General features: G+C 42.8%; 1 protein-coding gene across 1 annotated transcript in view; it reads left to right on the top strand.

The window, feature by feature from the left end:
• Window positions 1-16,369, top strand: part of ZC3H7A (zinc finger CCCH-type containing 7A) — a 38,391-nt gene that overhangs the window by 20,684 nt on the left and 1,338 nt on the right. Inside the window, exons 11-22 of the mRNA XM_061402532.1 lie at window positions 477-541; window positions 1,088-1,274; window positions 2,324-2,485; window positions 5,731-5,927; window positions 6,201-6,301; window positions 6,933-7,114; window positions 7,524-7,600; window positions 8,528-8,661; window positions 9,064-9,169; window positions 11,699-11,807; window positions 13,622-13,755; window positions 15,556-15,719. Of these exons, the coding sequence (XP_061258516.1) occupies window positions 477-541; window positions 1,088-1,274; window positions 2,324-2,485; window positions 5,731-5,927; window positions 6,201-6,301; window positions 6,933-7,114; window positions 7,524-7,600; window positions 8,528-8,661; window positions 9,064-9,169; window positions 11,699-11,807; window positions 13,622-13,755; window positions 15,556-15,719 (1,618 nt within the window). The remainder of the gene's footprint in view (window positions 1-476; window positions 542-1,087; window positions 1,275-2,323; window positions 2,486-5,730; window positions 5,928-6,200; window positions 6,302-6,932; window positions 7,115-7,523; window positions 7,601-8,527; window positions 8,662-9,063; window positions 9,170-11,698; window positions 11,808-13,621; window positions 13,756-15,555; window positions 15,720-16,369) is intronic.

The following is a 16,369-nucleotide window of genomic DNA, read 5'->3' as shown; positions in this document are numbered from 1 at the left end:
AATTGATTTAAAGATTGGCAACTGAACAAATGAAAATTTGTGGAAAACAGAGGGCAGAGAGAAAGTAATTGAGTGGTAGACTAAGAAAAAGAAAGAAATTGAACCCGACTGATTCTCTTTAATGTTTTGATGAGTTTCTGCTTCATACTTTCAAAAGGAGAGAATCCTTTCCCATTTTTAATATGAATTATCTTCTTAGTCTTTTTAACATTCCCATTTGATAGGCCCTGCCCTAGCTCATGTTTCTGAAAATTGCTTTTTATTGAAATTTGTTTGTCTAAGGATTATTTATGTCCTTGGTTTCTGGAGGAGAGGAGAGACTCCATAGCCCTCTTTGGATGTCAATAATGAGCAAGAAAACTTCTCGGAACTGGGAGGGGAAATAAGGTGGGAAGCCATAGTGAGCTGCTAAGCCCTGATGTTCTTATTACATGATTAGAATGAAAAGGTCTGTTGAAGTTTTTTTATTATTTTAGATCTGTCCACCTCAACTTCTAGAGAGGGAACAGCGCTTAACAACAGTAATTCTTCCCTTTTACTTGTAAGTGCCACTTCCTCTTTTGTAACTTCGTCGCTTAAATTGCAAATAGGTCTTTTACTTAAGTAACTGAGTTATTTGAATGAACGGTACCAGCTCCCTGGAATTTTGTGTGTGCTGTGGGAAAGAGTGCTAAAATAAGACTCTTCTGGAACATCCAGTAATAAGTGCTCTGGGTTTAAGGCTGGATCTGTCATGGCAAATTAATCAACAGTGTAAGAGGCTTTAGCACAGTGTGAATGACGAAGAAATGCAAGATCAGGGCATGAAAACCCTGTTGGCTGATGAAGCAGAACAATTACCCATCGCTTATAACAACTCATGGAGCATCCCAAAATGTGGGGGAGGGGCCTAGAGACCCCAAAGACAGGAAAATGTAGAAGGCAATGGTTTTCAAATAGAAACGTAGTAAGGACAGGATAGTCCTCTGTCTAGTCTGTGCAGAATGTCTCATTTTTCAGATGCGTTTGTTTTCTTCTTTAGTGATAGTGCAATATTTGTTGGCTGTTTTTTGTTTTTTTGTTTTTTGTTTTCTTATGCTTCTTGCAGATGAATGGACCAGGCAGTCTGTTTGCTTCTGAGAGTTTCTTGGGAATTTCAAGTCACCCTCGGAATGACTTTGGAAACTTTTTTGGAAGTGCAGTAACTAAACCCACTTCTTCAGTGACCCCAAGACATCCCCTTGAAGGAACCCATGAACTGAGACAAGCTTGCCAGATCTGTTTCGTAAAATCAGGTCAGGACCAAAGCAAGGAGCTTGTCAATAACCTGAGAGTTCTTAGGAATTTGTAAATCTAAGTGGAAACACCAACTATTGTGACTCTTGCATCTTTATTTGAGTTCTTTCTAAAGAAGCAGCAATTATTGATTAGGAGGAGCCTTTAGAGTCTAATAGGATAAGTCTCGGTTCTTCTTTGATATAATTTTATGTATAGAATCATTTGGAATAGAATATTGATCTGATTTTGAAAATTCTTTGTATTTTAAGTATATGTTTAAGAATGTGAACATTTTCAAATAGAGTGAGAATTAGAAAAAAAGCATTTTAAGACCAGCATGTGATACAGTGTTTGTGAAAATTAGAGTACTTTTTGTTGGGTTATTTCATATCTTTACCCCTAAGTCAAGTGATACAAACACAGTTTACTCTAAACGGGGCCCAAATTCATTTTCTTTCTTAGTTTATTTAAGCATATGCTTTACCTTCACTCAGTTGGTAAAGAATCCGCCTGCAATGCAGGAGATCCTGGTTCGATTCCTGGATTGGGAAGAACTGCTGGAGAAGGGATAGGCTACCCACTCCAGTATTCTTGGGCTTCCCTCATGGCTCAGCTGGTAAAGAATCCGCCTGCAATGTGGGAGACCTGGATTCGATCCCTGGGTTGGGAAGATCCCCTGGAGAAGGGAAAGGCTACCCACTCCAGTATCCTGGCCTGGAGAATTCATGGACTGTAGAGTCCATGGGGTCACAAAGAGTCGGACACGACTGAGCGACTTCCGCTTTCACTTTACCTTTAGAAGCCATTAGAATTCTTACTCTAATAATTAAATAAGGGTTATATCTTGGAGCACTGGTGTTTTTGTTCTGATTTTTGTGTTTTGTCTGACAGCACAAAAGACAAAAATTACTTTCCCTAGCTTGTTTATACTTGGGGGTTATGAAAGGACTTTTTCATGGGAATTTAATAATCATTATTCAGTTTCTCACATCTGCTTATAACTGTGCCTGTAAAATGAAATGATACTTCTTGTGCATGTGAACAATCCTTTTAATATCTTTTTCAGGCCCTAAGCTAATGGATTTCACTTATCATGCTAATTTAGACCATAAATGTAAGAAAGATATTTTAATTGGTAGGATAAAGAATGTAGAAGATAAGTCATGGAAAAAAATACGTCCAAGACCGACAAAAACAAATTATGAAGGACCTTATTATATATGTAAAGGTATGTGCTATAATTACTTAATTGGTATACATGGCCTAGCTGAGAAACAATTTGCTACTTTTATTGCAGTGGTCCTAGTATTACTGTTACTAAAAATGTTTAGTTAACAGCAAATTCCTTGGTTTGAAAGATTAGTATTTTTTTGTATTATTTTTACCTTTGCTTTTAATTTGCTGTCTAGTGGGTGTTTTATAGTTATTTATTGAAATAGGGATTTTACCAGGTTTTAAAGAGAAAACTGTCTCAAACTTTGGGTTCTCTGACATAGTCTAAACAGAATCAGAACACTGAACTAAGGTTTTGGTAATGTTACTCTTTTAATATATTTTTGAGAGAAACATAGTGTTTTCATTTTGTCAGACCGCTCCACCTAAATGAGCTTTCAGTCAATTAAGTTGCTCAGTCATGTCTGACTCTGCTACCCCATGGCCTACAGCACGCTAGGCTTCCCTGCCCATCACCAACTCCTGGAATTTGCTCAAACTCATGTCCACTGAGTTGGTGATGCCACCCAACCATCCCAACCTCTGTTGTCCCCTTTTCCTTCTGCCTTCAATCCTTTTCAGCATCAGGGTCTTTTCCAGTGAGTCAGTTCTTCACATTAGGTGGCCAAAGTATTGGAGCTTCAGCTTCAGCATCATTCCTTCTAATGAATATTCAGGAAATGAGCTTTGAATGTCCATAAATGATAGAATGGGAAAGACTAGAGACCTCTTCAAGAAAATTAGAGACACCAAGGGAACATTTCATGCAAAGATGGGCTCAATAAAGGACAGAAATGGTATGGACCTAACAGAAGCAGAAGATATTAAGAAAAGGTGGCAAGAATACACAGAAGAACTGTACAAAAAAGATCTTCATAACCCAGATAATCACAATAGTGTGATCATTCACCTAGAGCCAGACATCCTGGAATGTGAAGTCAAATGGGCCTTAGGAAGCATCACTATGAACAAAGCTAGTGGAGGTGATGGAATTCCAGTTGAGCTATTTCAAATCTTGAAAGATGATGCTGTGAAAGTGCTGCACTCAATATGCCAGCAAATTTGGAAAACTCAGCAGTGGCCACGGGACTGGAAAAGGTCAGTTTTCATTCCAATCCCAAAGAAAGACAATGCCAAAGAATGCTCAAACTACCGCACAATTGCACTCATCTCACACGCTAGTAAAGTCATGCTCAAAATTCTCCAAGCCAGGCTTCAGCAATACGTGCACCGTGAACTTCCAGGTGTTCAAGCTTGTTTTAGAAAAGGCAGAGGAACCAGAGATCAAATTGCCAACATCCGTTGGATCATCGAAAAAGCAAGAGAGTTCCAGAAAAACATCTATTTATGCTTTATTGACTATGCCAGTAGTCAATTGGCATTTGACTGTGTGGATCACAATAAATTGTGGAAAATTTTGAAAGAGGTGGGAATACCAGACCATCTGATCTGCCTCTTGAGAAATCTGTATGCAGGTCAGGAAGCAACAGTTAGAACTGGACATGGAACAACAGACTGGTTCCAAATAGGAAAAAGAGTACATTAAGGCTGTATATTGTCACCCTGCTTATTTAACTTATATGCAGAGTACATCATGAGAAACTCTGGACTGGAAGAAGCACAAGCTGGAATCAAGATTGCTGGGAGAAATATCAATAACCTCAGATATGCAGATGATATCACGCTTATGGCAGAAAGTGAAGAAGAACTAAAGAGCCTCTTGATGAAAGTGAAAGAGGAGAGTGTAAAAGTTGGCTTAAAGCTCAACATTCAAAAAAAAAAAAAAAAAGCTCAACATTCAGTAAACAAAGATCATGGCATCTGGTCCCATCACTTCATGCCAAATACATGGAGAAACACTGGAAACAGTGTCAGACTTTATTTTGGGGGGCTCCAAAATCACTGCAGATGGTAATTGCAGCCATGAAATTAAAAGACATTTACTCCTTGGGAGAAAAGTTATAACCAACTTAGACAGCATTTTCAAAAGAAGAGACATTACTTTGCCAACAGAGGTCCATCTAGTCAAGGCTATGGTTTTTCCAGTGATCATGTATGGTTGTGAGAGTTGGGCTATAAAGAAAGCTGAGCGCTGAAGAATTGATGCTTTTGAACTGTGGTGCTGAAGAAGACTCTTAAGAGTCCCTTGGACTGCAAGGAGATCCAACCAGTCCATTCTGAAGGAAATCAGTCCTGAATATTCATTGGAAGCACTGATGTTGAAGCTGAAACTCCAATCCTTTGGCCACCTGATGCGAAGAGCTGATTCATTTGAAAAGACCCTGATGCTGGGAAAGATTGAAGGCAGGAGAAAGGGATGACACAGGATGAGGTGGTTGGATGGCATCACTGACTCAATGGACATGAGTTTGAGTAAACTCGGGAGTTGGTGATGGACAGGGAGGGCTGGCGTGCTGCAGTCCATGGGGTCTCAAGGAGTTGGACACAACTGAGTGACTGAACTGAAATGATTTTTTAAACTTAAGTGGTGAACATGCAAACATCAGGGCTTTTTTTGCCCTGTCTGAAGTAAAAGTAATTTAGAATTGTGCTGCTATTTTTTGTTTGTTCGTTTGTTTGTTTTAAGAGTTAATACCATTGGAACTTCCCTGGTGGCTCAGATGGTAAAGAATCTCCCTGCAATGCGGGAGACCCAGGTTCAATCCTGGGGCAAGAAGATCCCCTGGAGAAGGGGATGTCTACCCACTCTGGTATTCTTGCCCTGAGAATTCCATGAGACTGGCAGGCTACAGGGTCGCAGAGTCAGACACAGCTGAGCAACTAACACTTTCATGCTTTCAATACACCATTCCTGCCTAGTAATATGTGTACCGTGGTTTGAAGCTATCCATTAATTGTTACAAAAATTTAAACAGTGCCCTTAGTGTGTTTAATATTCATTGGTTTTGAAAACACAGTGGCCCATGTTTTAAATGTCTTTTAATTCCCTGTCTCCCCCCTAGTGTTTTTTTTTTAATTTTTTTTGAAAATCTATTATTTTTTTTTCCTTTTTCAGAGGATAGTTACTTTACAATGTTGCATTAGTTTCTGCTTTACAGCAAAGTGAATCAGCCACACGTATACATACATCCCTTCTTCCTTGGATTTTCCTCCCATTTAGGTCACCACAGAGCATTGAGTAGAATTCCCTGTGCTATACAGTCGGTTGTCATTAATTACCTGTTTTATTCATATTAGTATATGCATGCCAATCCCAATCTCTTAATCCATCCCACCTCTGTTAATTTCCTGTCTTTCTAGATGTTGCCGCTGAGGAGGAATGTAGATATTCAGGCCACTGCACATTTGCTTATTGCCAGGAGGAGATAGATGTCTGGACGCTGGAGCGGAAGGGGGCGTTCAGCAGAGAGGCTTTCTTTGGTGGCAATGGAAAGATCAGCTTTACCGTGTTCAGACTGTTCCAGGAGCATCTTGGAGAATTTATATTCCTTTGTGAGGTACTGTCTCCAAGTCTTCTTTCGACTGTGAAACAGGTGGTGGTTTCTGACCCAGTAGTATCAAGGGCTTCGCTCTGGTCCTGCTGTATGCTAAAGCATTTGCTTAGCAATGGTAGCCACTGTTACTATCCAAAAGAATAACATTAAGACATCCTATCTGCCGAGTGTTAATTGACATATGCTTGTAATGTGTAAGTATGAACGTCATCAGCATCACACAAAAGTTATCATCTTGTAATACATTTTTACGATAATTCTTCTTCTCTGTTTCAGAAATGTTTTGATCATAAGCCTAGAATGATAAGTAAAAGAAACAAAGATAATTCTACTTCTTGTTCTCATCCGGTTACAAAGCATGAATTTGAAGACAATAAGTATGTTGGTATTTTCTAATATTTTTAGACAATTAATCCTCTTTTTAGATCCCAATAAAACCAGGCGTTCCCCTCTCCTTTTGTTGATTTGAAAGATGGTGACTATTTTTAAACGGCTAATAGGTTTTGCTTAGAATTTTTAAATGAATTATTAATATTTAATACAGAAAATCAATACTGATTTATAGCTTCTCATGATATGGATTTAGGTATTTTAATATAGCTTAATATAATTATCCTCTCCTCTCCCCAATTAATCCTACACTTGCATACAGTGATTTGTTTTTTTCTGATAATGATTTAAAATGTATTTTCAGTCTAGAATTTTACATTTTGTATATGTATATGGGCTTCCTGGTAGCTCAGATGGTAAAAAATCCACCTGTAATGCAGGAGATGTGGGTTTGATCCCTGGATTGGGAAGATCTCCTGGAGAAGGGAATGACAACCCACTATAGTATTCTTGCCTGAGTATCCCATAGATAAGAGCCTGGCGGGCTACAATTCATTGACTCGCAAAGAGTCAGACATGACTGAGCGATTAAGCACACACACACACGTGTATATACATTTTTTAAAAAAACAAGCTATGGTAGAACAGTAGTAAAATGTCACTCTATTTTCCTCGTAGGTGCCTTGTCCACATTTTGCGAGAGACAACAGTAAAGTATTCCAAAATACGTTCTTTCCATGGCCAGTGTCAGCTTGATTTATGTCGACATGAGGTTCGATATGGCTGTTTAAGGGAAGACGAGTGCTTTTACGCACATAGTCTTGTAGAACTGAAAGTCTGGATATTGCAAAATGAAACAGGTAGGTTTGTGCGAGATTGAGACAAGTCCCCTCAAGAGCAGTCAGGGTTTACGAAAGGGTATCGAAGACCTTTCTCCATCAGTCTGGTGTGGCAGCACTGTAGATTTTATCCTGAGTCTTAAACCTGAGTCACTTCATCTTTCGAGTGGCCTATTTTGAATGTAGTCTCGTATAAGTAATTGCTGATACAAGTTCATGTATGCAGTACGGATCCGTGAGGAAGAAAGATTCTTCGGAAGGCACCAAGAGCTGTATTTGTAAAGATTCCATTTCAAAAGAGTAGTATGATATTCCTCCTTGGTGACAGATTATGCCAAATGGGGGTAAAGAATTGAGTCTGACTGTGCCTAGACAGGTGGCCTGGTATTGCGTTAAGATCCTTAAAAAAAAAGTCTTCGGCATTTCTCAGGTATCTCACATGATGATATTGCCCAGGAATCTAAACGATATTGGCAAAATTTGGAAGCAAACGTACCTGGAGCTCAGGTATGTTTTTCCTTTATCCTTTCTGCATTTGGGATCTTTTCTGGAATTGCCTGGTGGATGTTAGTAGTTGGCAGATGCAGTTTATACTTCCATACAATCCAGTAACTCTCTTGAGTTTATTGAGTTAAATGGGAAAAAAAATTGTATAAATGGGGAAAAAAAATTTCTGAATTTTAGTTGATTATCATTAAGATAAAAAAACAAAAAACTAGGCATCTCATAGCACCTGCCAGGAATACAGGTTAGGGAATTCCCTGGTGGTCCAGTGGTTAGGACTCTGCGATTCCACTTCAGGGGCCATGGGTTTGATCCCTGGTCAGGAAACTAAGATCCTGCATAGCCAAAGAAGAAAAGAATATAGGGTACAATTTTCTCTAATTATTTTATCTTTTGGTCACACCACATAGCATGTAAGATCTTAGTGCCCCAACCTGAGATTGAATCCACATCCCCTGCAGTACAAAGTGCAGAGTCCTGACTACTGGACTCTCAGGGATGTTCCAGGATACAGTTTTCTTATTTAGTTTATTTGGCAAAACAGTTGGGTTCTTGGGCTGTGGGGATCCTCGGAGTAGGGGAGGTAGACGATGTAGTTTTGCTTACCACTTAGCCAGACTGCTTTATCCAGCCATCTTTCTTCCTTTCTCCCCACAAGTCCTAAACATTATCACCAGAGCTGGCTTTGCTAAATTGAGGTTTGGCATCTGTAATCTACTTTCATCATATTCTCTTATATTTGGGTAGAGAACTGGAGATTTAGTTACCAGATCGTATATATAGTGGTCAAATCATCAGACCAGACAAGAACAGAAGTTGCGTGCTGTTATATTAAAAAAAAATAATAGCTCACAGTTGTGCATGGTGAATGAATGTGTTCTCAGAAAATGGTTTTCTGTTCAATTAAAACTGATCTCTTAATTACTTAAGGTACTTGGCAATCAAATAATGCCTGGATCCCTTAATATGAAGATAAAATTCGTATGTGCTCAGTGTCTGAGAAATGGCCAAGTCATTGAACCAGACAAAAACAGAAAATATTGCAGTGCAAAAGCAAGGCATTCGTAAGTAGTGTGTGTGTGCAAAGAGTGCCTGTTTCTTTTCAGGGGCGTAAAATCGTACATATAAGAAAAAAGATTAAGGCTGTGAGGAGAGCAGAGGAAAGCAGACAATTTAGGAGTAATTGCAAACCAAAAGGAAAGAGATTTTTAGGCTTTAGTAGCTAAGAATTCAACAAAATTCAATAGTGTTTTTCCTGTATTTTACCATTTCCTTGTTTAGCATTCATAGGGAATGTCTGTCTATAAATATCAACAGGAAGTAAAATGACAGAATCATAAGGCATTTCTTTTAGAAGGGTTGAAAAAAAAAATCTCTGGTCCCTTAGGTACAGACTTTGTACCTGCCCCTTTATATTATGCCTTTGCCAGTGTGTTTTTGTTTTTTCTGAACTCCATTTTTCTTAGGTGGACCAAAGATCGTCGTGCGATGAGAGTGATGTCTATTGAACGTAAGAAGTGGATGAACATCCGTCCTCTTCCCACAAAGAAACAAATGCCTTTACAGTTTGATGTACATACGTAATTTTTAAGCCACTTTTTTTTTTATTAGGCATTTCAAATCATTAGAAAGTAGTAGTAATTCAGATGGAAACTGGTGCCCTTTAAATGATGCTCGCCGTGTTACTAAATCTAAGTGGTCCTTTCGTTCTCCTTCCCCTTTGGTGTGTGTGTGGCTCTGGCGCAGTGTTTAGGCTGATTGGAATGAGTTACTTAGGAGACGTAGAAAATGAGCTAGAGAGAAGCGATGGTCTAGACTCAGCTTGTTTTCCAGATGGATGACTGTGAGCAAATGAGAGAGAATTTCATTGATTCCTCAGCTTTGCTATCAAACCCAAGACTTTCTGTATTATTAACTCTATTGATGAGTTTTTGGTGTGTTTTTTTTTTTTTTTTTTTATCACGCCTGTTTCTTTTACTGAAGCAATGGATGCTCTCTAAAGGATACCTAATGTTACAGGATTTTCTTGAAGTAACCCAAGGGAAAAATGCTTCCTGTTAGAGCAACATGTCCCCCCAAAGCCCTTAGATTGAGAACACCAAACTGACTTACAAGGTGGCACGTTTCATCTTGGTCCCTCTGGTCCCCTACACGGTCGTCTGGGCAAAGCTTGGAACTGGCCCGACTTGCTTGTTCCCAAGAGAGGGTCTGGCGGGGTTATACCTGAGCTCAGGTGAGGGGCGCTTTCAGCCCCAGCGGAGGAAACATGGAGAGAGTCCTTTGCCCAGATCAGCAGTGCAGATACACTGCAGAGTCTCCACTGGCGATGCTCCTTCTCCAGACTGCCAAGGAGCTGAGGGAGAGGCGGGTCCATTTCCCATCACCCAGGGCACCTTGGAGTTCGTGAAACTTAACACAGGTTACAAGGCCAGTCTTTGAAGGAGGTGATGTGTTTGTGTTTCTCCACTGTGGTTTCAGCCTCATAGATACGGGTGATTTATTAGTGGGCTATAAAAAGAGAGGAGGAAGGCTTATTAGAACCAGTGATTATCTTGTGCTTCAGTAGATGGTGGAGATTATAGATGTACTCCTCAAAATTTTGCCAAAACAAAGACGACTGGGAACAGTTCTAGCTCATGAGGCAGCTGCCTAGAACCGCTGATTATTCTCTCATTGCAGATGCGGTGTTCTACACTGCGTTTACAGGAACCCATTTCCTCTGTTTCCCTACCCCTCTAGATATTGCTAAGGGGTCCTTTTTCTAAAAGAAGAAATCATACTCTGCCTGTGTGTATGTGTGTAGGCAGTGTGGCGAGGCGGGGAGAGGATGGGCTTCAGGGTCTGCCCGAAGGGCCAGTTAGTTAGCCTCAGTTTGCTTATCTGTAAATGGGAATCATTGCATCCTAGGGAACATGGTGAGATGGTGTTGTGTAAAAACCCAGCACAGAGCGGCCTTCTCCTTTATCTTCTCTTCTCCCTGCTCCTTATCACTGAGCTTTGAAAGACAATGATCAGTGTCTACCTAGTAATACCTAAGTACTTCCTGGGGCTTGACTGGGAAAAGAAGATAAGAAAATCCATCACAAGAATGTTTTGTTGACTATTGACTTCCTGAAAAAAAACTGTAAAGGGGTTGGGGGGTCCCTGACTTTGGGGGGGGTCCCTGACTTTGGTTCAGAGGAGGAAAGGAGCAGTGTTTAGTGTTAACTGCTTCTTAATTTTTGGTGAAAGTCAATGCTAAGCCTTTACTGTTTTGTAAACTAATACATAGAGCCAGCTCTGTTGAATCACGGATAAACTAAGACAAGCTAACAGTGAGTTGTACCAGGATTCATGCTCCATAAAGACAAGCACGTTGATAATACTTAGGAATGAGCTCTAGGTGACAGTGGTGTTCCTCGTTCTTAATAGTCACGGGTCTTAGGGAAATCTATGTTCTGCTGACTGCTATCACTTTATTTTTCCTATCAGTATCACTGTATTTACTCTGTAAAATAAAAATGCAAATAACCACAAGAGGTATTACTTGAATGCTGTATGACTGGATGGCCTGGTTAGTGGAGTAACTGTCTTCTGACACTGCAGAGATAGTGAATGATGGCTGAGATTAGCGGCCAGTGTCAGTGAGAAGAAAACATCGGAGGTTTTCTCTGACCTCATTTATTGGAGGCGTCTGCAGTTTCTTTCCTGCTTCCCAAGCGCTGACAAGGAGGTATCTTGGGTGTCAGGCAGAGGAGAGTAGCATATGTCATACTGAGGGGGCCAGAGACTTGCACCACAGAGATAAAGGGCTCTGCTGTGTTAAAAGCAGATACTCTGAATAAGTGAATCTGTTGACATTTTCTCATAAGAAAATGTTCCATATTCCAGTTCCATACTTATGCTCTTTTGAAAAGTTTTGAGACAGAAAGCTTGATATCATCTCATGTCTTTGAGGCTTATAGTCAATTTGAATAGGAGCAAATTAATCTCATTTAAAAATTGTATTATTCAGCATTAGCATGAATAATAATATTTATTTTGCTTACATGTAAAAATTAGGCAGTTTTACTCAGTGTACTCTGTCTTAAAGCATATTCATGTATTTTTTTTTTTATACAGCTGTGCAATCATATTGCTTCTGGGAAAAAATGTCAGTACATTGGAAACTGTTCTTTTGCTCACAGTCCTGAGGAACGAGAAGTGTGGACCTACATGAAGGAGAACGGGAGTAAGTTGATGATTAAGCATGGCCTCGACACCCACGGAATCCAGCTCGCCTGGAAGCCTCTTTCCTCCCTGTAAATTGCCAGCTTACAGGGAACACAGAAGGCAGTCTGTGCTGTAAACCATTATCTCATTTTATCAGTGAAGCAGAGTCTGACCACCAATCATGTTTGCTTAGGTCAAATTTGGATACAAAAACATAGGTCAGCATCCTCTGACATCATAGGCGTGTCCCTGAGTCACTGTCTGGGGAAGTTCATTCCTTCCACGAGTGCTCGGGTCAGATCACCTGCTCCTGTTTGAAGAGTCACCCCTGAATTCATCAGGTTGGAACTGGAGGTTTCTTCTGGGAACTCTTATGGGTAGAACAGGCCCAGACGCAAAGGCCCAAGGAGAGAATGTTTGTCTTGGTCAAGCATCAGTTTTACTGTGAGAGCCTTGGAAAGAAGCCTCAGGCAACCTTTCACTTCCGACCAGAAAAGGTTTTGCTACCAGGATCATTGTTCTTCAGTCTTAAGTAAACTGATCAAAATTTATGGATGGCTTAAGATCTGCAATCTGGGGATTTCAAGAACCAATCTGATTTAAGCACATCACCTACTGTATTTCAGCCATGTAAACATTCAGTGACTTGTGTGAGTGGGACTCCTTGCTTGGAGTGAGGACTTGAGCTTGGCCTTCCTGAAGGTATCCTTACAAATCAGGGCTCTTGCAGCAATTCCTGCTACCACTGGCCTGAAGGAAGAAGGATTTCCTATTTTATCTCTAGTCTTAGCTGGAGATATATTGTTAGAAACACTTGAGCAGACAGTAGAGCCGGGTTTTGACCAGATCCTCATTTCCAGCTTTTTTTTTTTTTTTTAAACTCAGTACCTCTCAGCTAGGAATGAATTTTGACACCCACACGCCTCTCCCCTTGGGGACAGTTGGTAGCATCTGGACCTTTTTTATTGTTATGACTTGTGGGCCAGTGCTACTGGCAGCTGGTAGGCAGAGGCCAGGGAGATTGTTAAACATCGTACAGTGCACAAGGCTTATCCAGCCACAAGGAATTATCCGGCTCAGCACACAGGGGGGGCTGAGGCCGAGAAACCTTAGTTTTATCAGTGGATGGTAGTGCCGGATACACTTGTTCCTACTGTAAGCAGCAGCTTGCAGCCACAGCCCGGGACCTGGTCATCACCGTGCTGTTGTAAATTGCACCCCTGTGTGTCAGTCCCCTGGGACAGGAGCTGGCCTGACGGGGCCCCATCAGGGTCAGAATCTTGGTCCCTATGGTAGGTTTCTCACCTTTCTCAGTAAACAGTGAGGAGCTGTGTAAGTTGCCTGAGTGTTTACGGCACTGATAACGTGTGTTTGACGTGGGCCATTGTGAAGCCGTGGCTTTCCTTTTCAGCAATGCCCTTGAAATGGCTTCTGAATTTTATTTTTTGGCTGCACCATGCGGCATGTGGGATCTTCGTTCCCTGACCAGAGACCAAGCTTGTGTCCCCTGCAGTGGAAGCTCAGAATCTTAACCACTGGACCACCAGGGAAGTCTTGGGTTTCTGAATTTTAAACACCCACAAGGTGTCTTGCAAATCCAGGGAGGAGTTCATCAATCTTGAAAACTAATGTTTGTCTGTACCCTAACAGACCTGAATTTGGTTCTTACCCTGAGCGTCTGGAACTGGCCCGTCTCTCGTGCTTAATACATAATCAGTCTCTGTTTGCCTTTTGATTTTCTTTTGAAAATTATGCTGACTGATGCAAAAAGAGTGCATGCTTTAAATGGTGTCTTTAAATATTTGCCGCTGAAAGGAGTTCATTTTTCTGTAGTACAAGATATGGAGCAGTTTTATGAACTCTGGCTAAAGAGCCAAAAAAGTGAAAAAAGCGATGATGCAGCCAGTCAGTCCAGCAAAGAGAATGGAAAGCAAATCCACATGCCGACGGATTACGCGGAAGTTACTGTAAGTACCGCAGGTTGGTGCCCTTGCCTGTGCTTCCAGGCCTTTCTTTACTTTCCCACCTTCTCCCAAACTTGGCTCCCTCGCTCCCAGCTGGCCTGCCCACCTCCCGGTGTCTTCATCTTCTCTTTGCGCTGGCTCCTTTCTGTGAGTCTAAGCCTCTCTGTCCTAAAAACTCCTTTCCTGCCTCCTTTTTCTGGCTCTGGAAGCAGGAGCTGGTGAGTCACTGGCCTGAGACCCTGGGTAGCTTACGGAATGCCTCTGTGAGGGAGACGCAAAGCGTGATGAGCCTGCGGGTGTATCCCGCGGCTGGGCCACGCAGGTGCTCAGGAACCGAGGGTTCCCCACCCCCAGCTGGGTTTCTGGATGGGATGCTCCTCCTTGTTTCTGGATGGGATGCTATGCAGCACGTGGGATCTTGGTTCCCCAGCCAAGGATTAAACCCATGCCCCCTGCACTGGAGTCTTAACCACTAGACCATCAGGGAACTGCCCACCTCGCCCCAGAGTCCTCGTGTTCCCTTACTGTCCTCCTGCAGTCTGGCCTCTGTCTCTGGGTTCCACCCCAGACATAAGTCACCTGCGGTGTTTCACTGGGCTTGCTTGTATCTTGGGCCGACCATCCCAAGTCAACTAATGTTAACAGTTTGCCGTGTTTGCTTCTGTTAGGTAAATAAAATGTCACAGATGAGGTTGGAACCCCAGTTGTCACCCTTCCCAGAGGGACCAGGTCCAGTGTGTCTTTTTCCAGGCCGTGTCTCCATATCTTGGACTGTCTATTCCTAATCTGTAGTTCTGCCCAGCGTGGTGTTTTAAACTGACACAGACATGTGCGTTAACTCTGCTCCTTGTTTCCAGTTTTGTTTTTTTAGCCTCTCTCTGAATTGAATCAGTCAGACCCAGGTCAGGGACATGTCTCTGCTCACGATAAGCCCTGTGGACTCTGCCCTCTCTGCCCAGGCTCAGCGCCGATTGCCTTGCCACCTAAAGTACTGCTGGGGTTTCCAGAGCAGGGTCACCCCAGCTTGCTGGGTCGTGAGTCACTGTGACCCTGTTCTCTCCGCCCCCTTACCCCTGCCCCCCGGCACCGCCTAGCATGTGAGATCCTGGTTCCCCTGCCAGGGATCAAATCCACATCCCCTGCATTGGAAGCACAGAGTCATAACCACTGCACTGCCAGGGAAGTCCCTCTGTAAACCTGTTCTTACCCAGCGTCACACAGGATTCTGACACAGGGCACTTGGGAAGTGCTGTTCAAACACCGCACACTTGCATCTGTGGCAGCACAGGGTTCCTAATACAGTTTGCGGGTCTGTGCCCCCGGGGTGGCGTTTTCCCAGCATGGGTACTTCCCTGGCCCCTGGCACACGTCCTGGCCCGCAGTAGGGGCTCAGTTCATGTGCAAGAGTGGAGTTGTTACTCCTTGTTCTTGCACAGCAGGCGAACCCTGGGCTTTCGCATCCTCTCTGATTTTCCTCATGGTATTTATCCTCCCCGGGACCCTGGTTTGAACCTGGCCCCCCATCCTCCCGACAAGACACCCTTGTTGGCACACCGGCTTCTTGCTAGAGAGTGCCTGGACCCCCGGCCCAGCTCATTGCCCGGGTTCTCTGCTTCCTATGTGCTGGGGGCACCCTCAGCCCATCTCTCCCAGCTACCCCTGCTGGCAGGGCTCCCCAGGAATAGAATGTGGGCCTTAGGTGGAGTTGTTTTTAGTCAATCTGGGGCCTGAACACGGGTGACCCATCAGGGGCCCCCCCGGACAGCAGCTGCTGACGCGACTCCTGTCTTCCGTGCGCTGCAGGTGGACTTTCACTGCTGGATGTGCGGGAAGAACTGCAACAGTGAGAAGCAGTGGCAGGGCCACATCTCCTCCGAGAAGCACAAAGAGAAGGTCTTCCACACTGAGGATGACCAGTACTGCTGGCAGCACCGCTTTCCAACGGGGTATTTTAGTATTTGTGATAGGTACGTGGGTCTCTGTAGCTTCCCACGTGAACTTTGCTGGTCTGGCTTGAGTTCCACAGTCATTGTATCAGTAGACAGGGTGCAGGCTAAATCACTTCTGTTGTCAGACTCTGTGCGACCCCATGGACTGTAGCCCTCCAGGTTCCTCTGTCCATGGGATTCTCCAGGCAAGAATACTGGAGTGGGTTGCCATTTCCTTCTCCAGGGGATCTTCTGACCCAGGAATTGAACCCACATCACTCACCTCTCCTGCACTGGCAGGCAGGTTCTTTGCCACTGAGAGCTACCTGGGATGCAGTAGACGTGGTACCTGGGTGGCAAAGTCTTCTAATCCTGGATGTTGGCATCTGAGCTCAGAGTTTTAGTTGCTCCTTGAACACTTCCTTCACTCACCTGAGTTACCTGAAAAGATTTACTAGTTTGCCCGTACTGGAGTGCAACATCTTAAGATAACCAGACAGAGAAGGAAGTTCATTCAGGCCTGCCCAGATGATCTCTGAGCTGGCAGTGAGGATTCTCTGACTCTTCACAACCATCTTTTCGTAGTAGATGGTCATCACTTTTGAAACTGCCTTTGAATTATATTCCAAGTGTCAATCTGGAACTTTCTCAGGTCAGATGGAAGTAGTATTAATAGTATCACTCTTTTA

Source organism: Bos javanicus, chromosome 25, assembly GCF_032452875.1.
Source record: "Bos javanicus breed banteng chromosome 25, ARS-OSU_banteng_1.0, whole genome shotgun sequence".
Taxonomy (NCBI): Eukaryota; Metazoa; Chordata; class Mammalia; order Artiodactyla; family Bovidae; genus Bos; species Bos javanicus.
The sequence above is the reverse complement of the archived record's forward strand: the minus strand, read 5'-3'. Positions and strand labels throughout refer to the sequence as shown.